The following is a 20,607-nucleotide window of genomic DNA, read 5'->3' on the forward strand; positions in this document are numbered from 1 at the left end:
TGTAAGTACATATATTTCCTATTCCAAGTGTATGTAAGTATTTTTTAATGGCCACCACTGTGCACATGCTCATTTTATGACTTTGCTTTTTTACATCATTTATTGCACTTACATGTAAGTAAGAATTTCTATTTGGAAGTCTTGTTTGCTTCAATTTATAAACCGGCTTGTAAGGAATTGCTCTTGTGCAAAAATTGTTTAAGCAACTCTCAAACAAAATATTTGTTTTATTTTTATGGTTTCTCAGAAAAAAAAAAAAATTTAGTTAAAAGGACACATTGATTTTAAAACAATTTAGATTTTTAAAATGCCTTGCACAATGCAGAACATATAATTAATTCCATCAGTTTCTGCAATAATGGGATGAAAGACTGACTTCAAAAGCTGCGGCTAAACTAGTGGTTTAATAATATTGCTCTAAGCTAAGTTGTATATTAAAAACATAAAACAAAGTTAAGCCAGTATTTGTGACTTTTCTCAAAAGTTATCACAAAGCCTTGAGAATCTCTCAAGATGTCCACTTGAGCTAACCTTCACTTTAATATTGTTTTTAGATATAAGTATTATTTCAACATAGGGATTGTTACCAATGTCTGAGTATAAATACAACAACATTTGCAGTCATACACTAGAAATTTGGATGGGTCTGCACCATGCTCTTAACTAGTCAAGAGTGTGTTAATTTTTTCATTTGTTACATAAGAATGAGCTATGTGATAGAGTAATTTGTCTGAGTGGTATTCCTGTCTCTGCCACTGACCTGCTGGGTGACTCGCCTCCTGTGTGCCTCAATTTCTCCATCTGTAAAATGGAGATAATACTCCCTTCTTTTTGTAAAGCATTTTGCCATTGGCTAATGAAAAGTGCTATATCAGAGCTAATTGTTACTATCATATGTACAATATTATATGTAATATTACAGTACATTATATTATTTCCTAAAGCTTAGTAAACTTACTGTGACTTGGTCATTAAAGTATTACATGTAAAGAACTGCCTGTTACAGTTTAAGGGTCTCTGTGAACTACCTTTTAGTGTTCTGTCCTTTCCTGTTTCTTGTTATAAAAAATCCTTGGAGCAGCTTTACCAGTGTGAGAACACTGATAGAAACTAATTCATGTAACATACATTCTGGTTTAAAGAAGTGATAAAAATTAGATCACTTCAGTTTTAGAAATATTAGGCCATATTTAATTTGGTGGAGTTAGATTCACATTTGCCAGTGGCAATTTTGGTCCATTAACTACAGTAGTGTTTTGTTTTTCAGACCTTTTAATCTAATTTACCTTATAATATATAAGACTGAGGCTTCATACGTTCTTGGATATACCATTTATACTACTGTAGCTTAAACATGGAATAATTGTTCTATGTTAGTTTTAATGTGAACATAAATTGATGCTCAATATGAACTGTGTGTTGTAGGCTTAATTGCAACTCTTTAAATGTGAACGATGTATATATTAAATTAGACCCAAGCTTCCTAGTTCTGTGGGAAGGTGAACTGTGTTTCCACTGGATAAAGTAGCCACACGTCATGAAAAATGCCTGCAGCCAATCCTCTTTGGGCTGAGATTTCATCAGCTAAGCAGTGTTAGGTCTAGTTAATACTTAGATGGGAACCCTCTAAGGAAAATCTGAGCTAGAGGAAGTGGTTTGGTGAGTCAATTTGTAATCTTACAAAGAGATGCTAGAAAGACATTCTGCCGGAGACACAAAACGGAGGTTTGGACTACTTACGATCGATCATTAAAGATCCCTTTTCTTATTCTGCCTGTATTAAAATTACACTGGTTGGTTAAAAAGAAAAAAAAAAAGTGGTGCTGTGTGACATGTGACTCAAGGACATTCAGCCACTAGTTTACGTTTTGCATAATGTAAGCTAATGGCTAGTTCATTGAGAACCTTTCTTTTAATTTTGCAGAATGTAAATGAAGTCCTAAAGACAACTAATATAAAGTATTAAAGGGACAGTGTCAACTTCAAATGTAGTTTGCAGTGTTATTGTAGCCATGTTTTTTTTTAATCCTTTGTATTGAGTTCCTGAAATCCTGGTTAATTGAAGTCAATGGCAAAACGTCCATTAACGTCAGTGGAGCCATGATTTCATCCTTGAGTTCTCTTGCAGCCTTTGTATGTGGCAATAATGTGAAGGTCATCTTGGGATGACAAGTATGTCCCCTTAAGTATATGGGCACAGCAAGTGTGTATGACTATGCCTAATTATAAAGTAATCGGGGAAATGTGTACTGGTTCATTGTACCACTTTCCAAGGAGGAAGCTCTAAGAGTGTTAATATGAAATACAGGAAAGAGGTTTTATCAATTGATCTTAGGATGTAGGATATCCAAAGTAGAGAAGATACTAGTGATAGGTTGTACTTGGGGTGTGTGTTTAAGTTAGGATAGTCTTATGTCATGCTATTGAAACTTGTTGGGAAGGCTAAAGAGAGGAAGAAAATGAGTTGGACTAGGGACAAATTTGTGGCTATTAAATTGAAGGCAGCAACCTTACTATTTAACATTATTGGTAAATAAGGTTACATTCAGTTGAGCAGTTCTATTATACCCTATACCTGTTGTTTTTTATTCACTTCTATTTTATAGTTAATGATTTGGTACAGCATGCATATAAGATGTAGTAAAGACTAGGATTATTTATTTTGAAAAGGAAAAGTTGGAGCATTAAAAATGATGAAAGGTATGGTAAAAATGGATCAAATTTAAAATCAGTAAAAGTCGATTTATGTAATCGGTAATGCCTAGGTAAAATTCATTACCATGAGAGGCAATCGAGACAAATACCATGGCTGGATTTTAAAACGGGTGTAAATAAGTTTATTAAGCAGCTATCCAAGTTAAGATGTTGATATGGCAGAGTCATCAAGGCTTATTCATCAAACTGCATTAATCATTGAAGGGGTCAGGAAGAATTTGTACCTGTATGTAAAGCATTGTATAATTTACCTGGTACATTATAAAGAATTTGTTCACCTTCCTCTGAACCATCAAGTATAGCCAATGACAGAGGCAGGATATTAATTTAGATGGACCTAATTTTACAATTTCCTTATCGCCTGAGAGCTTGGGCTAAACTTCAGTTCCACTGGAGTTTGTTTTCAAGTTATAAATTCCTTAAAATAGGATAAACAAATAGTTCTAATAAGCTTACAATGTTCTCAAACCGTGGGATTTTACATCACATAAAATAGAATAATTTACTTAAATTCTGCAGATGTCTTCCCTAAAATATTTATATGCTCTAGCAAATATTCATCTACCCCCAGAGCAGTAAGAGTGTATGCTTCTTTTTTAGATTTTACAATCTTAGGGCTAAAGACTGAGTTTTCACTTTTCTTTGGAAAGTACCTTGCACGCTGTAGTGGCTACAGAAGTACAAAAAATAAAATCCTCAAAACTAATAGGAATGAACACATGAAGTGGTTCCGGGGATTGTGTGTGTGTGTGGGGGGGGGGGGTTAGTCTTATTTAATAGATTTTCTTAGCAGTACTGATTTTATAAATATAATCTTAAAACAAAGGCAGGATGAATATTTCCACATCAAAGATTTCTGAATCAGTTGGGTTTTTAATGTGTATTATGTTCTTTTGAAAGGTGCCACTTTTATAGCCATGGAGTTCAAAGTCAATTTTATTGGCAGAAAAGGTATTGCAAGGTAATGTGAATGTGCCAGTGTACCTCACCTACTATTCTGAAGATACCAGTTTTAAGGGGTGAGAAGGTAGATATCTACCTGAGATTTCAGTGTATGGACTCTGAAATCCATTTTGCATGTTGTTACTTTACAGACCTCTCCACAGGGAGATGGACTGGAGCAGAATCACACGCAGAGTACTAAATGGCCTTCAAACAGTGAAACTTTTTTTACTTACAATCTTGATTGGCAACCTAGGCCCCCAACCTGTAAACACTCATGTACTCAACTTTACTCATGTGAGTAAACCCCTTTGACTTCAAGATCAGTGCCCTCGAGGTGAAATTTAATATCCTGTTACTAACTACCTGACTGATGCAGGCTCCTATCTATATCTGCTAAATGTAATATATATTTAAATTACTATCTTTAAAATAAATATTTCAATAATTTTGTGTTTTAAAGATCAGTCCTTCAGGTTGGAGAATAACAAAGTAGAAAAAGAAAGATGAAGAGTAAAGAGAAGGAAAGGTTAAGTTAAAGAAACTAAATTGAGGGGAATAAGATACTTTAGAAGGAGTTATCAAAATGTTTAGAGATTACAGACAAAGATAGCTTGATTTTAAAAAAAAAATTAAAAAAAATCTTAAAAGCCTAAAGAAAGAGATGGGCCATGTGAGTAAGGGGAAGACACAGGGGCAACTGCTTAGTTTAAAATAAACACAGTAGATTTACTGTGTGAAAGTTTGCTTCCAAGGACACGGATTTCTTTTCATTTAGTAATTTATGTGAAAATTGAAAAATGAGAGATGGCTAATTGGTGGTGTATATAATTGGATCAAAATTCCTTTAAAAGGATAACAGTAAAATGAAAACATATCAGTATATAGGACTTTCTTTAGCACGCTTTACTCAGGTACAACTCCCCTGGACTTTAAAACCTCAAAGATACGAATGCCAGAGTTATGGACTTACCAGTCAACCAGACACCCTCTGGAACTGGAAATAGCGGAGGCCAAAAAAAAAGAGGCAAATGCTTAACTGCCTTGGGGCTTTTGGCGCAGGGAGGTTAGGGCTGCAGTTGCAGGGTGAAGGGGGGGATCGGTGGTTGGGTGTGTCAGGGCTTCTGATTCTCAGGGGCACAGGGCTTCAGCTCCACAGCTCCTTTCCCAGCTTCAGCCCTGTGGGGGCCACTGGGGCTTCAGCTATGCGGGAAGCACCGGTTTCAGCCCAGTGCTTCCCCCATAGCTAAAGCACCTGTGCTCTGGTGCTCCCCCTTCTCCCCCCCCCCCCGCTGAAACTGGGAGCGGAACCGTGAAGCCACCCCAAGCCCTGGCGCCCACCCTCCCCCCCTGCGGGGCAGAACCAGGAATGGAGATGCAGGGCTGAAGCCCTAAGTCCCGGCGCCTCTTGTAAGGCTGAAACTGGGCGCAGAGCCATGAGGCTGAAGCCCAGAGCCCTAGTGCCCCCCAGTCTAAAGCCCTGGTGATCCTGAGGGTCAGATGCCCTAACACCTACCCCCCCACACTCATGGCTGAAGCCTCAAACGCTCTCTCCCACCCCTCCAGGGGGCTGAAGTCCGTAAAGTCTTGTTCAGAGTTATCTCCATTTCCGAGGCGTCCGTAACTCTGAGGTTCTACTGTAATGTTGGTTGGAATCAGGAAAAACAGATATCAGGTTTAGACATGCAGCAGGCGTCTTCAGACAGATGCCACGCACAAATAAAGATATTAACCTCTCAGATTACAGCAAACTGGGCATGGGTGCGCATGCACGTGTGTACCTATTTGATGTATTTTGTGAACAAACTGCTTGATGGCTCAAGGACCTAGCAGCTGTGGCACTATGTGGAAACAAAACTTGATTAGTTATTTGTATTATGGTGACATTAGTGGACTGAGGATCAGGGCCATATTGTATGAGGTGCTGTATGAAGGTCCTTGTCCCAAAGAGCCTAACTTCATGCATTGTGAGAAGTCAATGGGACTACTCAATGTGTAAAGTTGAGCATGTGTGTAAATCTTTTTAAGGATCCAGCCCTAAAAATTGATACTATTGGATGATATGCAATTTGAGTTAAACTCTGTACCTTGCCTAACAGGTTATGATGAAATGATAAACTAAACAGCAACCATTTAAGTGTTTCCTACATGTACAAAACACTAACATACGTCAAATACTGAACAAAGTTTCCCATTCAGGGAAAAGGAGAGATTCTGGATATACTTGCCACAGCACCAAAATAAGACAACAAGGACTATTTAAATTCATAAATTGTAAGTGACGTGACTTTTCAAATCATATAATGTTGCCACTCTCACAACTTCATTGCACAATATTAGATTGTTTTCAGATACATTGATGCATGCAATTAGTTGAGAATCTCAGGTTTCCTTTTCTTAAAAAAAAAAAAAAAAAAAAGTTTCCAGTCTTCATGGCTGTGGGGAAAAACTTGAAAATGTGACTTCTAAAGGTTCAAACACCAGAAGGCAAATGCAAGGATACCATTTTTTTTAGTCTCATGATTTTTAAACCAATGTTATTGTTTTGGGGGACTTGACTCTCAATTTTTGGATGTTTGGCAACATTGAGTATAAAATGGAGTAACTTAAAACTTCAACAGGTCCCAGGAGTTTTATGCCAATGAAGAATGAGAACATTTTCAAAATCTCAAAAAAAAATTCCTGTCAGGAAAACCATTTCCCACCTCGCTCTATACTACATTTATTTAATTCTGTGTTATGATGAAATCTACTGATAATGCAGTAACATAGGTTTACACAGAAATTGTTTATAAGCAATGGGAGGTCAGAAGGTAGTATAAGAGGAACAGATGAAAACATAAACAGTAGTGCAGCACTTTGGCAAATAAAAAGAAGTCATTCTGTTTCCTGGTCTGTATGGCAATCCACATCATAAACAGTAGAAAATTGTGTTACCATGTTGATTATCTAGAATATATATATATACACACACCACTTCTCTTGACACTTCATTTTATGCATTGTCAATACAAAACTGACTCTGACTGAAAATGTAGGGGTAGTGTAAAATAAAATTTAATTTGATACCCTAAAAATAACAAAAATGTATTTTCTGTTCCCTTAATGTCTTCTTTTTTCCCCATCTGCAGTACACAAGGTGAATTTATTTTTCATTTTTAACATAGCTAATTACCCCATTCTCAGAATCTTCAGAGTATCTTAGGTCTTTCTGTTTAGACATTTATTGCAAAACTAAATATTCAAATATGAGCCCTACAAATATTTTACAGTCAGGTATATTTTGCATTCTAAAGAGTTTGATTGTAATTCATCAGAAGGATGATATATTTTGACTATTTTTACACACAATTTCAGAAGTTTGTTTTTTTTAAAGAAATAGGTGAATCATGCTATGAATACTTATACTGGAAACAATACAAAAGTTACTTAAAATGTTTTTGAATTTAAGCCATGTTATTAAACTCTCTAATAGTCATAAATCAGTTTTCTCTTGTACTGTTAACAGGCACATTAACTTGTTTTTACAAGCTACATAGTCATGATCCCATATATTATATTTGAAGGTGGAGTCAAGACCAAAGGCCAAAAAGTGGGACCACAACAGCTGTTCATAGAGCCTCCATAATTTTACTGTAATGTTTGACTGCTGTAGTCCAGTGCTTACATATTCAGTGGTTTGCATCTCTTCTAACATTTGGAGTTGTGAATGCAAACTTCCATTGCTTTTAGGTATCTCAAACACGCCAACCTACCCCTCATTTCATTACAGTAGTGGAATCTCATGTTACATAATTTTCCTTGTAAGATAGATATATCAATTCACATATTAGTGTCTCCAAACATCCCCTTTTTTAATCTTTCATTTTGTACAATTTTTCTGATAATCTTTTTGTAAGTTCCATATGCGCCACAGAAAAAAGCTATGAGAATTCATTAGATATTTTTTCTCTTTGTAAATATATGGCAGCAAGATTAAATCCTAAAGCACTCATTGTGCTGTTGCAACAAGTCTGAAAATTTAAACTTGTGCTGTCAGTCAAATGCTTTCAAATTGTCAGTTTGTCCACCAGTTGACCATGATGGTTTTCTTCCAAGACACTATTAAATTGTGGGTGTATAAAAATCAGATGAGGCTATAAAATATGTAAAGCTGCCAAGTTCCATCCAGAGGCTGAGGGAGATTTGAGAAGGAGTGTTGAAGTAATTAGTGCAATCGTTTAACACACAGCCATTGCCATTGTCTAAATATTTGCCAAAAATGGACTTAAGAGCACACCACACTAACTCCTAACATTGCCTTGGAAACTCAAAACACAAAAATATGCATTAATCCAGCATCACTCCTATGGATGCTCATTGAATTTTTGTTTTGTTTTGTTTTGTTTTGTAGGTTTTCTTTGGCTCTGCATCCAGGCATTATCTGTCTTCCTAATTCTGTTGTCCTTATAAGAACATAAGAATGGCCCTACTGGGTCAGACCAAAGGTCCATCTAGCCCAGTATCCTGTCTGACAGTGGCCTTAACTGACTCTGGTACCTCTCTCAAGTGTCCAGCGTTTCACACAGTTGCATTTTGCTCAGGTTTTGTAGGCTTTTTCCACCATACTGCTACATCTCTAGACCTGCTTGCACTGGTGGTTCTTGCCAGAACTGTATGCAAGCTGCAGAGCCCACATAGCTGGCAGGACTGGCAGAGAAGAAGCTATCCTTAGAGCCATCGTGGAACTCCTCCCTTAGGCCTTGTCTACATGGCGAAGTTACACTGATTTAAAATTGATTTTGGAAACTGATTTAAATTAAGGTGGTGCAAAACCCCAGATTCCTAAACTATTTAAAATAAACTGAAATAAACCTGGTTTAAACCAAAATAAATGTATCCACACAGGGGTTTGCACCAATTTAACTAACAGTATGTCTACACTACAAAAAGGTGTGTTCTTAACTTGCATGAGCTAATTTGGCAACTCAACTTTTAACTCTGGTTAGCATCTCAAATTTAAGGGGTGTTGCAATGTCTTCACTGCTATTTTAACCCAAATTAGCTCACGAGTTAGCTAATCTGAATTAAGAAAACATCTCTTTGTAGTGTAGACATAGCCTCAGTTTAAAGTCATATCTTTTAGTTAAACCAGTGCAATTTTCTTATGTAGATAAGGCCTCACTGACTGCATAGCTGGGCTGGCTGAGCCCCAGTGAGTGTGTTCACCCATGTTGGGCAGCTTCTGCCTGCCTACAGCATTCTGCCACCACTTACATTTACTCTCCCACATGCAGTTTCTTAGAGTAAGGTAGACTGCCAAAATGGCTTAACTGCTAGGCCTTTCTCCATATGAGAGGGCTGGGCTGGAGGGAACTGTGGTCTGTGTAAAGGGACAAAGACTGCAAGGCCTGCCTTTCCTCCTTTCCCATGCCCCACCTCACCCTCAACCACTGATGAGCATCAATGGTTTATTGGGCTTTCCTTTATTGGCAAAGGATTTATGGTCCTAAGATTGTGCTGGAGAATCCTGTTGGTGAACTGGCAGGTGCTGCTAAACTGAGGAGGTATTTACAGCAAGAATGCTCCAGTTGCTTACAGTGTTCCCTCTCATTTTTCCCACCCATGTGCGGAATGAATTTTATGTGCACCAATATCTTCATATAAAAATTCATGTGGGGGTGGGGCCGAGGGGTTTGGAGAGTGGGAGGGGACTCAAGGCTGGGACAGAGAAGTGGAGTGCAGGGGTGTGAGGGCTCTAGCTGGGGGTGTGGGCTCTGGGGTGGGGCCAGGAATGAAGGGCTCAGGGCTTGGGCAGAGGGTTGGGTGCAGGGGGTGAGGGCTCCGGCTGGGAGTACAGGCTCTGGGGTGGGGTTTGGAGTGCAGGAGGGTGCTCTGGGGCTACGGGGGGTGGAGAGAGGACTCCCCTCAGCGCTGTCTCCCCTCAGCAGCACCTGGGCTTGTGGGGGAAGAGGAACCTCTCCCCACTGCTGGGGGGGGGCTTGTGGAGCTGGGACTGCAGGATAGGCGCCCCTCCCCTGATCCCAGCAGGTCTGCATTGTGCAGGAGGTCAGACTAGATGATCATAATGGTCCCTTCTGACCTTAATATCTATGAGCCTATGAGGTCTGGGCCGGGGGAGCGCTACCCCGGCCACACCTGGGTCTGGGCTGCTTCAGCTACTGCTGGGTCTGGGCTGCTCCAGAGTTGGGCTGTGGCAGGTCCAGGCTGCAGGCTGAGATGGGCCCAGGGGAGGGGCGCCTCTCCTGTGGCAGGTTGGGGGCTGGGTTAGGTGGGGGCCGGAGGCGGGGCACCCCAGCTGCAGCAGGTCCCTGGGCGGGTTCCTTGAGTGACTGCATGGTGGCCGCACAGCTTACAGGGAACTTAAGTTGCTTATACTGTCCTGCTGTCCTTGTTCAGTCAGGGTACATTTGAAGAGGCAGCTAGCCCGGTAATGTGTTAAATACAGCAGTGTGCTGATACATACAGTGATTTTAACTGTTGCAGCACAGTTAGTGGAAGTAAAACATCAGGACAGTAGAACCTCAAAGATACGAACACCAGAGTTCACTCCAATGTCTACCAGACACCCTGTGAAACCAGAAGTTCTCAATCAGGCCTCAGCACGCATGCATGCGTACGCACACACACACCCACACACACTACTGCCTCGGGGCTTCAGCCACTGGGGGGTTGGGGCTGCAGCTGCAGGCGGGTGGGAGTCAGAGCTCTGGGCGGATGTGGGGGCTCAGGACTTCTGACCCTTGGGAGCACCGGTGCTCACGGCTTTAAACTGGGCGGAGCGCTGGGGCTCGTGGCTTCAGCCCTGTGGATCTGTTCCCAGTTTCAGCGGGGGAGGGGGAGCGCATCCGGGATCAGGGCTTGAGCCCTGTGGCTCCACTCCCAGTTTCAGCCCCACGGTGCATTCCGGGGCTCAGGGCTTTAGCTATGAGGGGAATCATAGAATATCAGGGTTGAAAGGGACCTCAGGAGGTCATCTCGTCCAACCCCCTGCTCAAAGCAGGACCAGTCCCCAATTAAATCATCCCAGCCAGGGCTTTGTCAAGCCCCAGCACTCCCCCCGTAACTAAAAGACCCGATATCCAGTGCCCCCACTACCCAGCTGAAGCCGGGAATGGAGCTGTGGGTCTAAAGCCCAGAGCCCTGGTGCTCCCAGGGGGCAGAAGCCCTGAGCCCCCAGTGGGAGCCCTGGTGGACCCCTAGGGTCAGAAGCCCTAACTGCGCCCTGTGCCCTGACCTCCCCCCAATCCCTGAGGCTGCAGCCCCAACTTCCCCTTGGTCCACCCTGGCTGAAGTCCGTAATGTCTTGTTCAGAGTTATGGACCATTTTGGAGTTATGGACAACCTCCATTCCCAAGGCGTCCATAACTCTGAGGTTCTACTGTAGTTTGTCTACACTAGCATTCCTTTGTTACCTCCTGTGTAGTCTCACCCATGTTATCAAGGGTACTTTTTTGGGGGGTTTTGTGTTTTGTTTCCAGAGAATAAAGGTTAGTGTAGACCAGGCCTTTTACTTTTTCCCAGGCAGTTATGCTGTGGCATGTGAGCTGTTGCACATATGCAGAGCTGTTGTGTTGTGTATGTAACAGAGATATGTTGAGGCAGAACCTTACGGTATCAGTAGCATTAGTTTAGTTCTGTACTGTTCATGTGGAAATGAGGGGTGAAATCCTGGCCCCGCTGAAGTCAATGGTAAAACTCCAATTGACTTCAGTGGGCCCAAGATTTCACTTGAAGTGCTTTTTTTCCCCCCACAGAGTTCAAACCAAGTAATTCAGCTGAAATAATTTCCACATGGACGAGTGATAAGCTGCCATTAGCAAACATGAAGAAAATATTAGTTTAAAAGACTGGTTACCCAATTTGGATTTAAAATATCTTATTTGCTAGATAAATTAGAGTTGCAGACTTTGGGGAACACGCTACCTTTTTTTCTTCTGCACTATTAGGAACTGTTAAGGTGTAGATTCCACTGGTTGTAAGTCCTGATTTGAAAGCTTCAGCACAGTCTTTGAAACGGATTTGTTCTTCTTTAGCCACAAAGTTGTTCTTGGCTGCTAAAAATGAAATAAAGACATTGAAGGGATATAAAAATAGATAAATAGCTCTGAGCTCAGGTTCTTTTCCGAGAGAAAGTTACCATGATGTAATAGTAATTAATGATGTAATGAAGTAACAGTATATTGACTTTGCAGTCCTGAAGTAGGTTTCTTGCCCTGCCCCTGCTGGTGGAAAGCACCAGAGGAAATTAGCTTAACGTGCTAGTGATATTTTGCTTCTTAATATTCAGATACAAACATACCTGCTTGACAAGTATCAATTCCTTTATACCTATTTGCATGCTTGAATAGAATAACATAGGCATATTTTTTCCTTCAGTTGCGCAGTTTCAACTCATTAGAGAATTTGATGCTATCTGTATTACAAACTGATTACTAACATGTACAAAGATATCTGTACAACTATATGCCTTTGTGATAATCTGATAAGTGAGCAAATGTCTTCAGATGAGCAAGATGTCTGAATCATAAACGAGCTTTTTCTTAAACTGAAATCAGTTAATACAGTAGCTTTTGATGGGGGCAAATGGAGCTGGTCTACACCAGAAACCATGTTCTTTTTGATGAATTAGAGTTCAAAAACATAGCCTCTTAGCCAGTACAGCAGTATGTCCTTTGCTTGCAGAGATGGGTCTCTCCATAGTATACACATATCTGGGGTTATCCGTAACTGTCGGTCAGAAGTTTCAGCTAGTGTGCAACGTACAGTCTCTGCACTCAGCATGAATGCTTCTGTGTGTTCAAGGGTGAAGCTGAGGGCATTCTCAGTGAGGGTTCCTCACTTCTGGAATTTGTTGATGTTAAAAAAAAAAATTACATCTGTGCCTATGCCTGGCCATGTTTTAAAGTGCAATCTAAAATGTATCTTCTTGTTTGTTGATAGAGGGTTTGGAATTTCCTGGCATTTAGTCGACTAGCTGATATCTATATTTGACCGTTTTGCAGTAGATACTGTGTTGGGGCAGTAGAATATATGTTCCCTATTTTTGATTCAAAGAGAGGAATGTGCCCACACACTACAATGATAAAAACCCTGTAAATGTGTGTAAATAATACTTGCATAATTTTTTATTATTTTCAGCTTGTTTATCAATTTACCTGCTTACATAGTTAGTTTACCTCAAATATAAAAAGAACACATTCAACTTTATAATTGCTTTTCCACACTCTATTGTTTGTAAGCTAGTTTAGAAGCTTTCCCTGTTGATTTTTTCTTGTTGGCAATCATTATTTTTTCCGCTCCAGGTTTAATGGTTCTGTAGCCAACATGAGTTTGACTTGTTTACTTATTTGTTCAGTAGCATAACAGATAACATCAGCAGGAATGTGCACAGCTTCAGGAATGATATTCAGTGAGATACTATCAGGTGCTATAGGGCTAAAGTTTGAGGGTTGTTTTCTTTTAAAAAATTGACAATCCTAGATATGTCTTCAAGATTTTTCAAAAAACAATGTTTTCTTATTTAAAAACTAATTGCTTGCATTTGCAATCAGACTTTGAAGCATTGTGCCTAGTCTTGAGAAATGCAAAGAGAAATTACTACAAATCAGCTAAACTAGACTGTTTTCATTACTTTCTATATTGCATTCATCTTAGATAGAGAAACAGAGTAAAATTTTAAAAATAAGTTAGATTTTTAAACTTTTACTTTCAATAATAAAAGATATTGGTAATTAAGGAAAAAATCTAAACATAATTTGAATGTCCTTTTTAATTGCTGTGGCAGAGCCAGCATTTAAATTTATATGTTCCTTGGTTTTTTGGTGGAGTCTACAAAGTTGGTGCCAATGTTTGTTTATTAAAGAAAATACTCTTAAACAGTTTTAATTTTAATTTAACAATAAATATTTAGAATACACTGGAAATTCTTTTTGAGCTGCAACTTTTCAGATAGGTAAAAGTGTAGGCCCAAACTATTTATGGTAGCTAAAATTTGGGTTCTGTGGAGATTGTTGAATTGAGAATACTGAAGTGATCCACACTTTCAATTGTACGGAAAACATTTGTTTTAAATTGTGCGTGTGGGGCGGGTAATTTCAGACATTATAAATTTAGAGGCTATGCATGCTGCACTGTATTCCCAGCCCCTGTCAACCTAAAGAACAAAGATTCTATAGTCTTACTTGGAAATAATTTGCATATAGCAATAAACTTCAGTATCTGGTCAATGCACCCTTTCCCAAGTACTGGTAAGGTAGGATGTGGAGTGCACAGATCTTGCCAGCTATGGTTAGCATAGGTGGGTGAAGCTGGGGAATATCAAGTGCTGAGGTGAGTGGGGTATGTGGGGAGGGGTTGGGAAGTCTGGGTGGAGTTGTCAGGACTGTAGATGTATGATGTCTGTGGGCTGGGGTCTTGCTTGAGGGAGCCTTGGCCTAATATTGAGCCCCTCTTCTTCAGCTGCCTATCCTGGCTGTTCCTTCCTTGCTCAAACCTGGAGAACTGAAAGGAGGAGACCGAGAGGTTGCTGGTGCCAACAAAGCTTGTGCCCACAGTGATCCTCAGGAAGAGAAACTACAACCCCTGGTGGCAGCCCAGCTGGATGTGCAAGGATCCAGCTTGGATGAGGGTTGTTTGACAAAGCTGCCAGATGTTTGTGCCATGTTGAGACTGTGTGCCACTTGGCATCCCTGTTGGGTTTGACTACTGGGAAACGAATATATGGGGTATTTGTTTTGTTTTTTGGCCGGGGGGGGGGAAGGGGTTGTGACTAATGGGCTTACCTCTTCAGGATATTAAATTGTATAGCGAGTCAAACGATTAACTGATGCAGGATTTTAAGACAATACAATACATAAAGGCATTTTTGAGATTCTAAGGTGGGGAGAAGATAGAACAACATGTAAGGATACATAAAGTTAGTGAGTGCTACTCAGCTGATATAGTAGTGTTTATACTTCACTTACAGTTTGGTGTAGCTATCATAGTAAGCAAGTTGTGAACAGTCTCCATCAGATCATGTTGCTGTTTTTGCAGAACTGAATTGTTTACCGTAGCCGTGACTAACTGTTTCTCTAGTTCTTCTATTATAGAATTTTGTCTGGATACTAGTACTTGAAGTTGATCTTTTTCATCCTTGATTGACTGAAGCTGAAATGTGTGCTTGTCTTCCATATCAAGGACTTTTTTTTCTAGAAAGCTAATAAAAAAAATATAATTAGGGTAAATTCAGCATTTCTGTGTTTTTAGCTGAAGACTATTAAGCCTGTTATAGAAGTTATTTTCCATTTTAACATATTTTTACTCTGACTTTTTTTCTAAGTGGATTCTGCAGAGAATGTTATACATGCAGTGTCATGCAGAACACTGTGAACTGTATTTAGTTTGACATCTGCTTTGTTTGATGCATTACATAACTATAATCTGTCCTAGTAGTCAAATAAATGAACAACCTATAGTTTTTTCGTTGTTGTTTTCGGACACTCTATAGTATGCTCCATATTGCCAGTTCATACACCATAACAACTCTTGTGTGTTCCACAATACTACAGTAGTATGAAGGGAAAGATATTTTTCTTTCTGGACTTGAAAGAAAAACAATCTCTCTTGAGGGTAGTAGGAGAATCAGACATGAAACTGATTTAAACCTAGAGTAACTATTCTTATGGTTATTCAAGTGTCGCGAATAATACTACTTTTCTCTTCAGTAATTTAAGGAAAAGCTAGCCTCGGAGACCTTTATCATTAGAATAAGTGACCCATTTAAAAATCAAATCTATTCAACTTTCTATTTTCTCTCCAGTTTTTAAATAAATACTTCTTTGGCCTCAACAAATATAAATTGGTTCTGACTGTTATGTTTGGGAAAGCTATGAATATACAGTTACCTAAAGTGTGCTTGCTACTTTTTCCAGAATTGGAGAGGTAGATGGTTAAAAGGATGTAACTCGTTCTGATGCTGGTCAAATCTTTAGTAGTGTTTGTTTAAAACATAAGAGTTTTGAGTTTGGTGGGTTTTGTTTTATTTTGTTTTTTTAAGCGATAAACTGAATGCTGGAAAATTAAGAAATAATACTTCCAATATTCAAATCATTCTTACATGTTTCAGTAATGATGTGGTGATCTCAGGTCTGGTAACTGTAGTCAAAAACTATAGTGACATTTTAAAATTTAATATTTACTTTATTCCCATTGGATAAATATTCTTGTTTGTAGAAAGCTGGTAGATAAAGTCTTCAGAAAGTATACACAAATATAACAGGGCAGTAAACACAAATATCAAACCATGTCTGTCCAACTTTCTTTCTGATTGAAAAATATGATTTTGACGTAGACTAAAGTATTCTTGTCAGCCAGTTAAGGAAGTATGGGCTGGATTAATGCACTACAAGGTGGGTAGAAAGCTGACTAGATTGTCGGGCTCAACGGGTAGTGATCAATGGCTCCATATCTAGTTGTCAGCCGGTATCAAGTGGAGTACCCCAAGGGTCGGTCCTGGGGCCGGTTTTGTTCAATATCTTCATAAATGATCTGGAGGATGGTGTGGATTGCACACTCAGCAAATTTACGGATGATACTAAACTGGGAGGAGTGGTAGATACGCTGGAGGGGAGGGATAGGATACAGAAAGACCTAGACAAATTGGAGGATTGGGCCAAAAGAAATCTGATGAGGTTCAATAAGGATAAGTGCAGGGTCCTGCACTTAGGACGGAAGAACCCAATGCACAGCTACAGACTAGGGACCGAATGGCTAGGCAGCAGTTCTGCGGAAAAGGACCTAGGGGTGACAGTGGACGAGAAGCTGGATATGAGTCAGCAGTGTGCCCTTGTTGCCAAGAAGGCCAATGGCATTTTGGGATGTATAAGTAGGGGCATAGCGAGCAGATCGAGGGACGTGATCGTTCCCCTCTATTCGACATTGGTGAGGCCTCATCTGGAGTACTGTGTCCAGTTTTGGGCCCCACACTTCAAGAAGGATGTGGATAAATTGGAGAGAGTCCAGCGAAGGGCAACAAAAATGATTAGGGGACTGGAACACATGAGTTATGAGGAGAGGCTGAGGGAGCTGGGATTGTTTAGCCTGCAGAAGAGAAGAATGAGGGGGGATTTGATAGCTGCTTTCAACTATCTGAAAGGGGGTTCCAAAGAGGATGGCTCTAGGCTGTTCTCAATGGTAGCAGATGACAGAATGAGGAGTAATGGTCTCAAGTTGCAGTGGGGGAGGTTTAGATTGGATATTAGGAAAAACTTTTTCACTAAGAGGGTGGTGAAACACTGGAATGCGTTACCTAGGGAGGTGGTAGAATCTCCTTCCTTAGAGGTTTTTAAGGTCAGGCTTGACAAAGCCCTGGCTGGGATGATTTAACTGGGAATTGGTCCTGCTTTGAGCAGGGGGTTGGACTAGATGACCTCCTGAGGTCCCTTCCAACCCTGATATTCTATGATTCTATGATTCTGCTATTGCTGCTTTTAGATTCATGTCCAAATTGTTTACTATTTGAAACAAAAAGAAACTTCTGAGGCTTAACAGTTATGCTTCATTCATATTAGAAACTAGTTTTGTCCCCCTTGTAACATCCTTCAGAGATGATTAATATGACAATGTGGTGAATGAAGGTGGTTAAGCAAAAGCTATTGCACCTTTGCTGGCCAACGATTGGATATGGAAGAGGGCAGGGATAATGGCTAGCTTTCAGCAAATTGAATGGTTGGGAGCCTGGGGCCTGAACAGGATCATCTCCTCCACAATATAATGGATTAGAAATGGCAGCAGTAATCTTTGGCAGTGATCTGGCTGTGCACCTGGATAGCCCTGTGCAAACGGACAACAACACAACTTTACTTTTAGCTGAGATGAGACAAGGTTTGATTGGGTTAGGCTGGATAGTAAGTAGCTGCAAGCCCCATTCCAGAGCCTGGCAGCTGCGACACAACATCATCCAAGATCGCCTGATCAGAACCATCCTGCCACCCGTAGGGAAGGTTGCCGTGAACTACACCATCCCCGGAACCAACAACCAACTGTAACCGGACATCATCATCACAAATGAGAACCGGAAAATGATCATCGTGGTGGATGTCACAGTGTCCTTCGAGAACAGGACCGCAGCCTTCCACAACGCTTGAGCTCGAAAGGTAGAGAAATACACCCCTCTGGCCGAAACCTTGAGCGCTAAGAGTTACCAGGTTCAGACACATGCTGATCATCAGAGCCTTGGGTACATGGGTCCCCAGTAGCCAGCGAGTGTTGAGAGAATGCGGAATCAGTCAACGCTATACTCGGCTGATGTGGCAACTCATGGTGTCTGACACCATCAGATGGTTGAGGGACATCTACATAAAACACATCACTGGACATCAGCAATACCAGGAGGGATGAGCTGGAGTTCCGATGAGAAATGCAGTCGGTAAAATATCTGAAATACTTCCCTGATAGACTGTACTTTCTAAATGGACAACCTACCCTAAATTCTCAATTATTGAGGGACAATCTTCACTCATCGATATATTTGCTTTCCACAACCAACTCTCTGTACAACTTCTCGCGAGTGATGTACCTGAATACTTGGATGTTAATATCTAAACTGTATTCTTAAATTTATTCATCTAAATTTGGGTTATTGCTGATTATGCACTATATGTATCTTATGACTTTTAAAACAAACTTTGTATTTGTGGATAAACTAAGCAATATATCCAGATTTACAGACACTCTTTTCTCAACCGATGTATTATATCATTTTTTAACACTAGCTCTAATAAATTTTTTTAAATCTGTCCTCTAATCCTGTGTCTAGCTCTGGTGGGCCTAGAGAAGAATTTATATCTTGGTTGCAGTTAGCAGGTTCAGAAAGTTTGTCAAGAAGTGTTCAATTCTGAGAAGTAATTTTGACTCTACCTGGAAAACGCTTCAGTGCCAACTGTTCTATAAAACTCAGGCCTGACAAACTCACTACTACTAATGCACCACTTTCATGGTACTGATTCATAAACGGTGTTTTGTAGGGTATCAAATGAAAGCTGGTGACATACTGGTCACTAATATCTGTGTAAAATATATGTACTGACACTATATGAAGAATTATGTATACATTCTGAAAATGTTTTAAAGTCTGTATCACAGCAGAGTTAGCATGCAGGTTTTCTGCCAGACCCATATTCGCCTATCCCTGTCTCTCATGTAAATTAAGCATAGTAAACAAAACACAATGGGAGCTGTGTTTGCATTCCATGTTAACAGAGACTTGTGAGGTCAACAGGAAAGGAGTAGACAGGAAAACAAGCAGTGGGGGGGCGCGGGAAAGAGAGAAAAGAGTTTTATCTGGTGGTGCACTGCGAAAGGATATACTTCAAAGGTTTACTGGACTATCACTGGTGGACAAGTAAGACATTTTGTTATGAGTCACTGAGGGAGAAAATGGAAAGGTGCTTTTTACATCCATGAATGGCCAATCCCAGCCACGTGGGTTGGTGACGCTGGGAAAGATTGCTTTAGGTGACAAATTACTTTAGACAGGGATTTTAGCCTGTTAAAGTTAAGTTTAGATGCTAATAACCATGTTATACTTTTGGTTTGTGTGTAACTATTTTGTTTCCAATACTCTTACTCACTACTCATTTGAATCTTTGAATTCCTGTGCTCTAATAAAATTATTCTCATTTTTATTATAAATATATTTCAGTGCTGTGGTATTAAGCAGAGTGTGAATCCTCAGTAGACTCAAACAAGCTGAAGTATGCCGTTCCCTTTGGGGACAGCAAACCTGATCATTTCTGTGAGTGTCCAGTGACAAGAATACTGTAGGGGATGATTTTAGAGGGGTTCAGATGCTGGGGTATATCTTTTGTTACCCACAAGGCAAAATAAGGCTAGCAGAGCCCTGAGGAGATTATTTTGGTGGGTAACAGACTTGTGTTGTCAGGGAGCTGATGAGCAGTTAAGCACAAGCAAGTCTCTCTCATACTGAGGCAGGGAGGGTGAGTAACAAGGTAACTCTGTCTTGGGCACCCCAAGGAAGTGTCACTGTGACTTAGGCACTTAGGAGCCTTTTGGTATGTCTACACTTAAACTGCTACAGCAGCACTAGTGCTGTCTATATCAGGGTTTAGTTCAGAATTTTTCATACCCCTGAGAGATACAGCTATGCTGCTATAAATTCCCAATGTAGACCATCCCAATGTCTCACTGCAAGTCAGTAGGACTTAGGCTGCTAAATGCCTAGTCATTTTTGATGATCGGACTTAGGAGTTTAAGTCACTTAGGGTAAACTTTTCAAAAGTGCCTAACTCAACAAGAACAATCTCTTTTCACATAAAGATATCACCTGTGACTTCCCAGGACTGTTTAACCAAGATGTGGTTTCCTGTACAACATAGATTAAAATCTTTTAAACCTAGACATCTTTACTTAGCTGTGCCCTTTATATTTAGGCTGGCTGGCGGAGAGAAGGTGCAGCCAAGCTTGTGTGTCCTGGCCCTGCAGTGAGCTCAGAACTGATGCTGGCCAGCTGGGGCTTTCGGACCCTGCTGGACCAATGGGCTCTGCAGACCATGCAGAAAACAAGGCTCGTAAGATGGCTCTCTGCCTGTCTTCTTATATGTATTGGATTGAATAAAGCTATGGCTTTTTTATCCAAACAAGTGTGCCAGTCCGTTTATTAGTTGGCTACTGTGTCTCCAAAGTAAGATACCATTCTAACAAAGGATCTATGTATTCATTATGAGAACTGTCATGACATGACAGTTGTTTGGTTTCCTCTTTAAATGCAACATTTCTCTTGCAAAACAATGGCATTAAAATGCATTGCTGAGCCCATTTCAGCTCCTTTCTAAATAACATTCAGAGAGGCAGAGGGAGAGGTATGACAGAAAGTGAGCAGGCAATAGATTGGGCATGTGTGGCAATGTTTTTATATGCAGTATTATCAGTCCTAGGATATTAGAGAGA

General features: G+C 40.3%; 2 protein-coding genes across 6 annotated transcripts in view; one reads left to right on the forward strand and one right to left on the reverse strand.

Annotated features, from left to right (window-relative positions):
* The window catches only part of MCPH1 (microcephalin 1), a 231,812-nt gene that overhangs the window by 123,952 nt on the left and 87,253 nt on the right, over positions 1–20,607 (forward strand). The window lies entirely within an intron of this gene.
* ANGPT2 (angiopoietin 2) overlaps positions 1–20,607 on the reverse strand; it is a 71,217-nt gene that overhangs the window by 17,205 nt on the left and 33,405 nt on the right. The window contains exons 4-5 of one of the 2 annotated variants that reach the window (XM_073336234.2): positions 14,625–14,857; positions 11,584–11,711 (exon numbers count right to left, since the gene is read on the reverse strand). In XM_073336234.2, coding sequence (XP_073192335.1) covers positions 11,584–11,711; positions 14,625–14,857 — 361 coding nt within the window. Of the gene's footprint in view, positions 1–11,583; positions 11,715–14,624; positions 14,858–20,607 lie in introns of both variants that reach the window. The other variant, XM_073336233.2, reaches the window with a different exon arrangement.

This window comes from Lepidochelys kempii, chromosome 3 (genome assembly GCF_965140285.1).
Source record: "Lepidochelys kempii isolate rLepKem1 chromosome 3, rLepKem1.hap1, whole genome shotgun sequence".
Classification (NCBI taxonomy): domain Eukaryota; kingdom Metazoa; phylum Chordata; order Testudines; family Cheloniidae; genus Lepidochelys; species Lepidochelys kempii.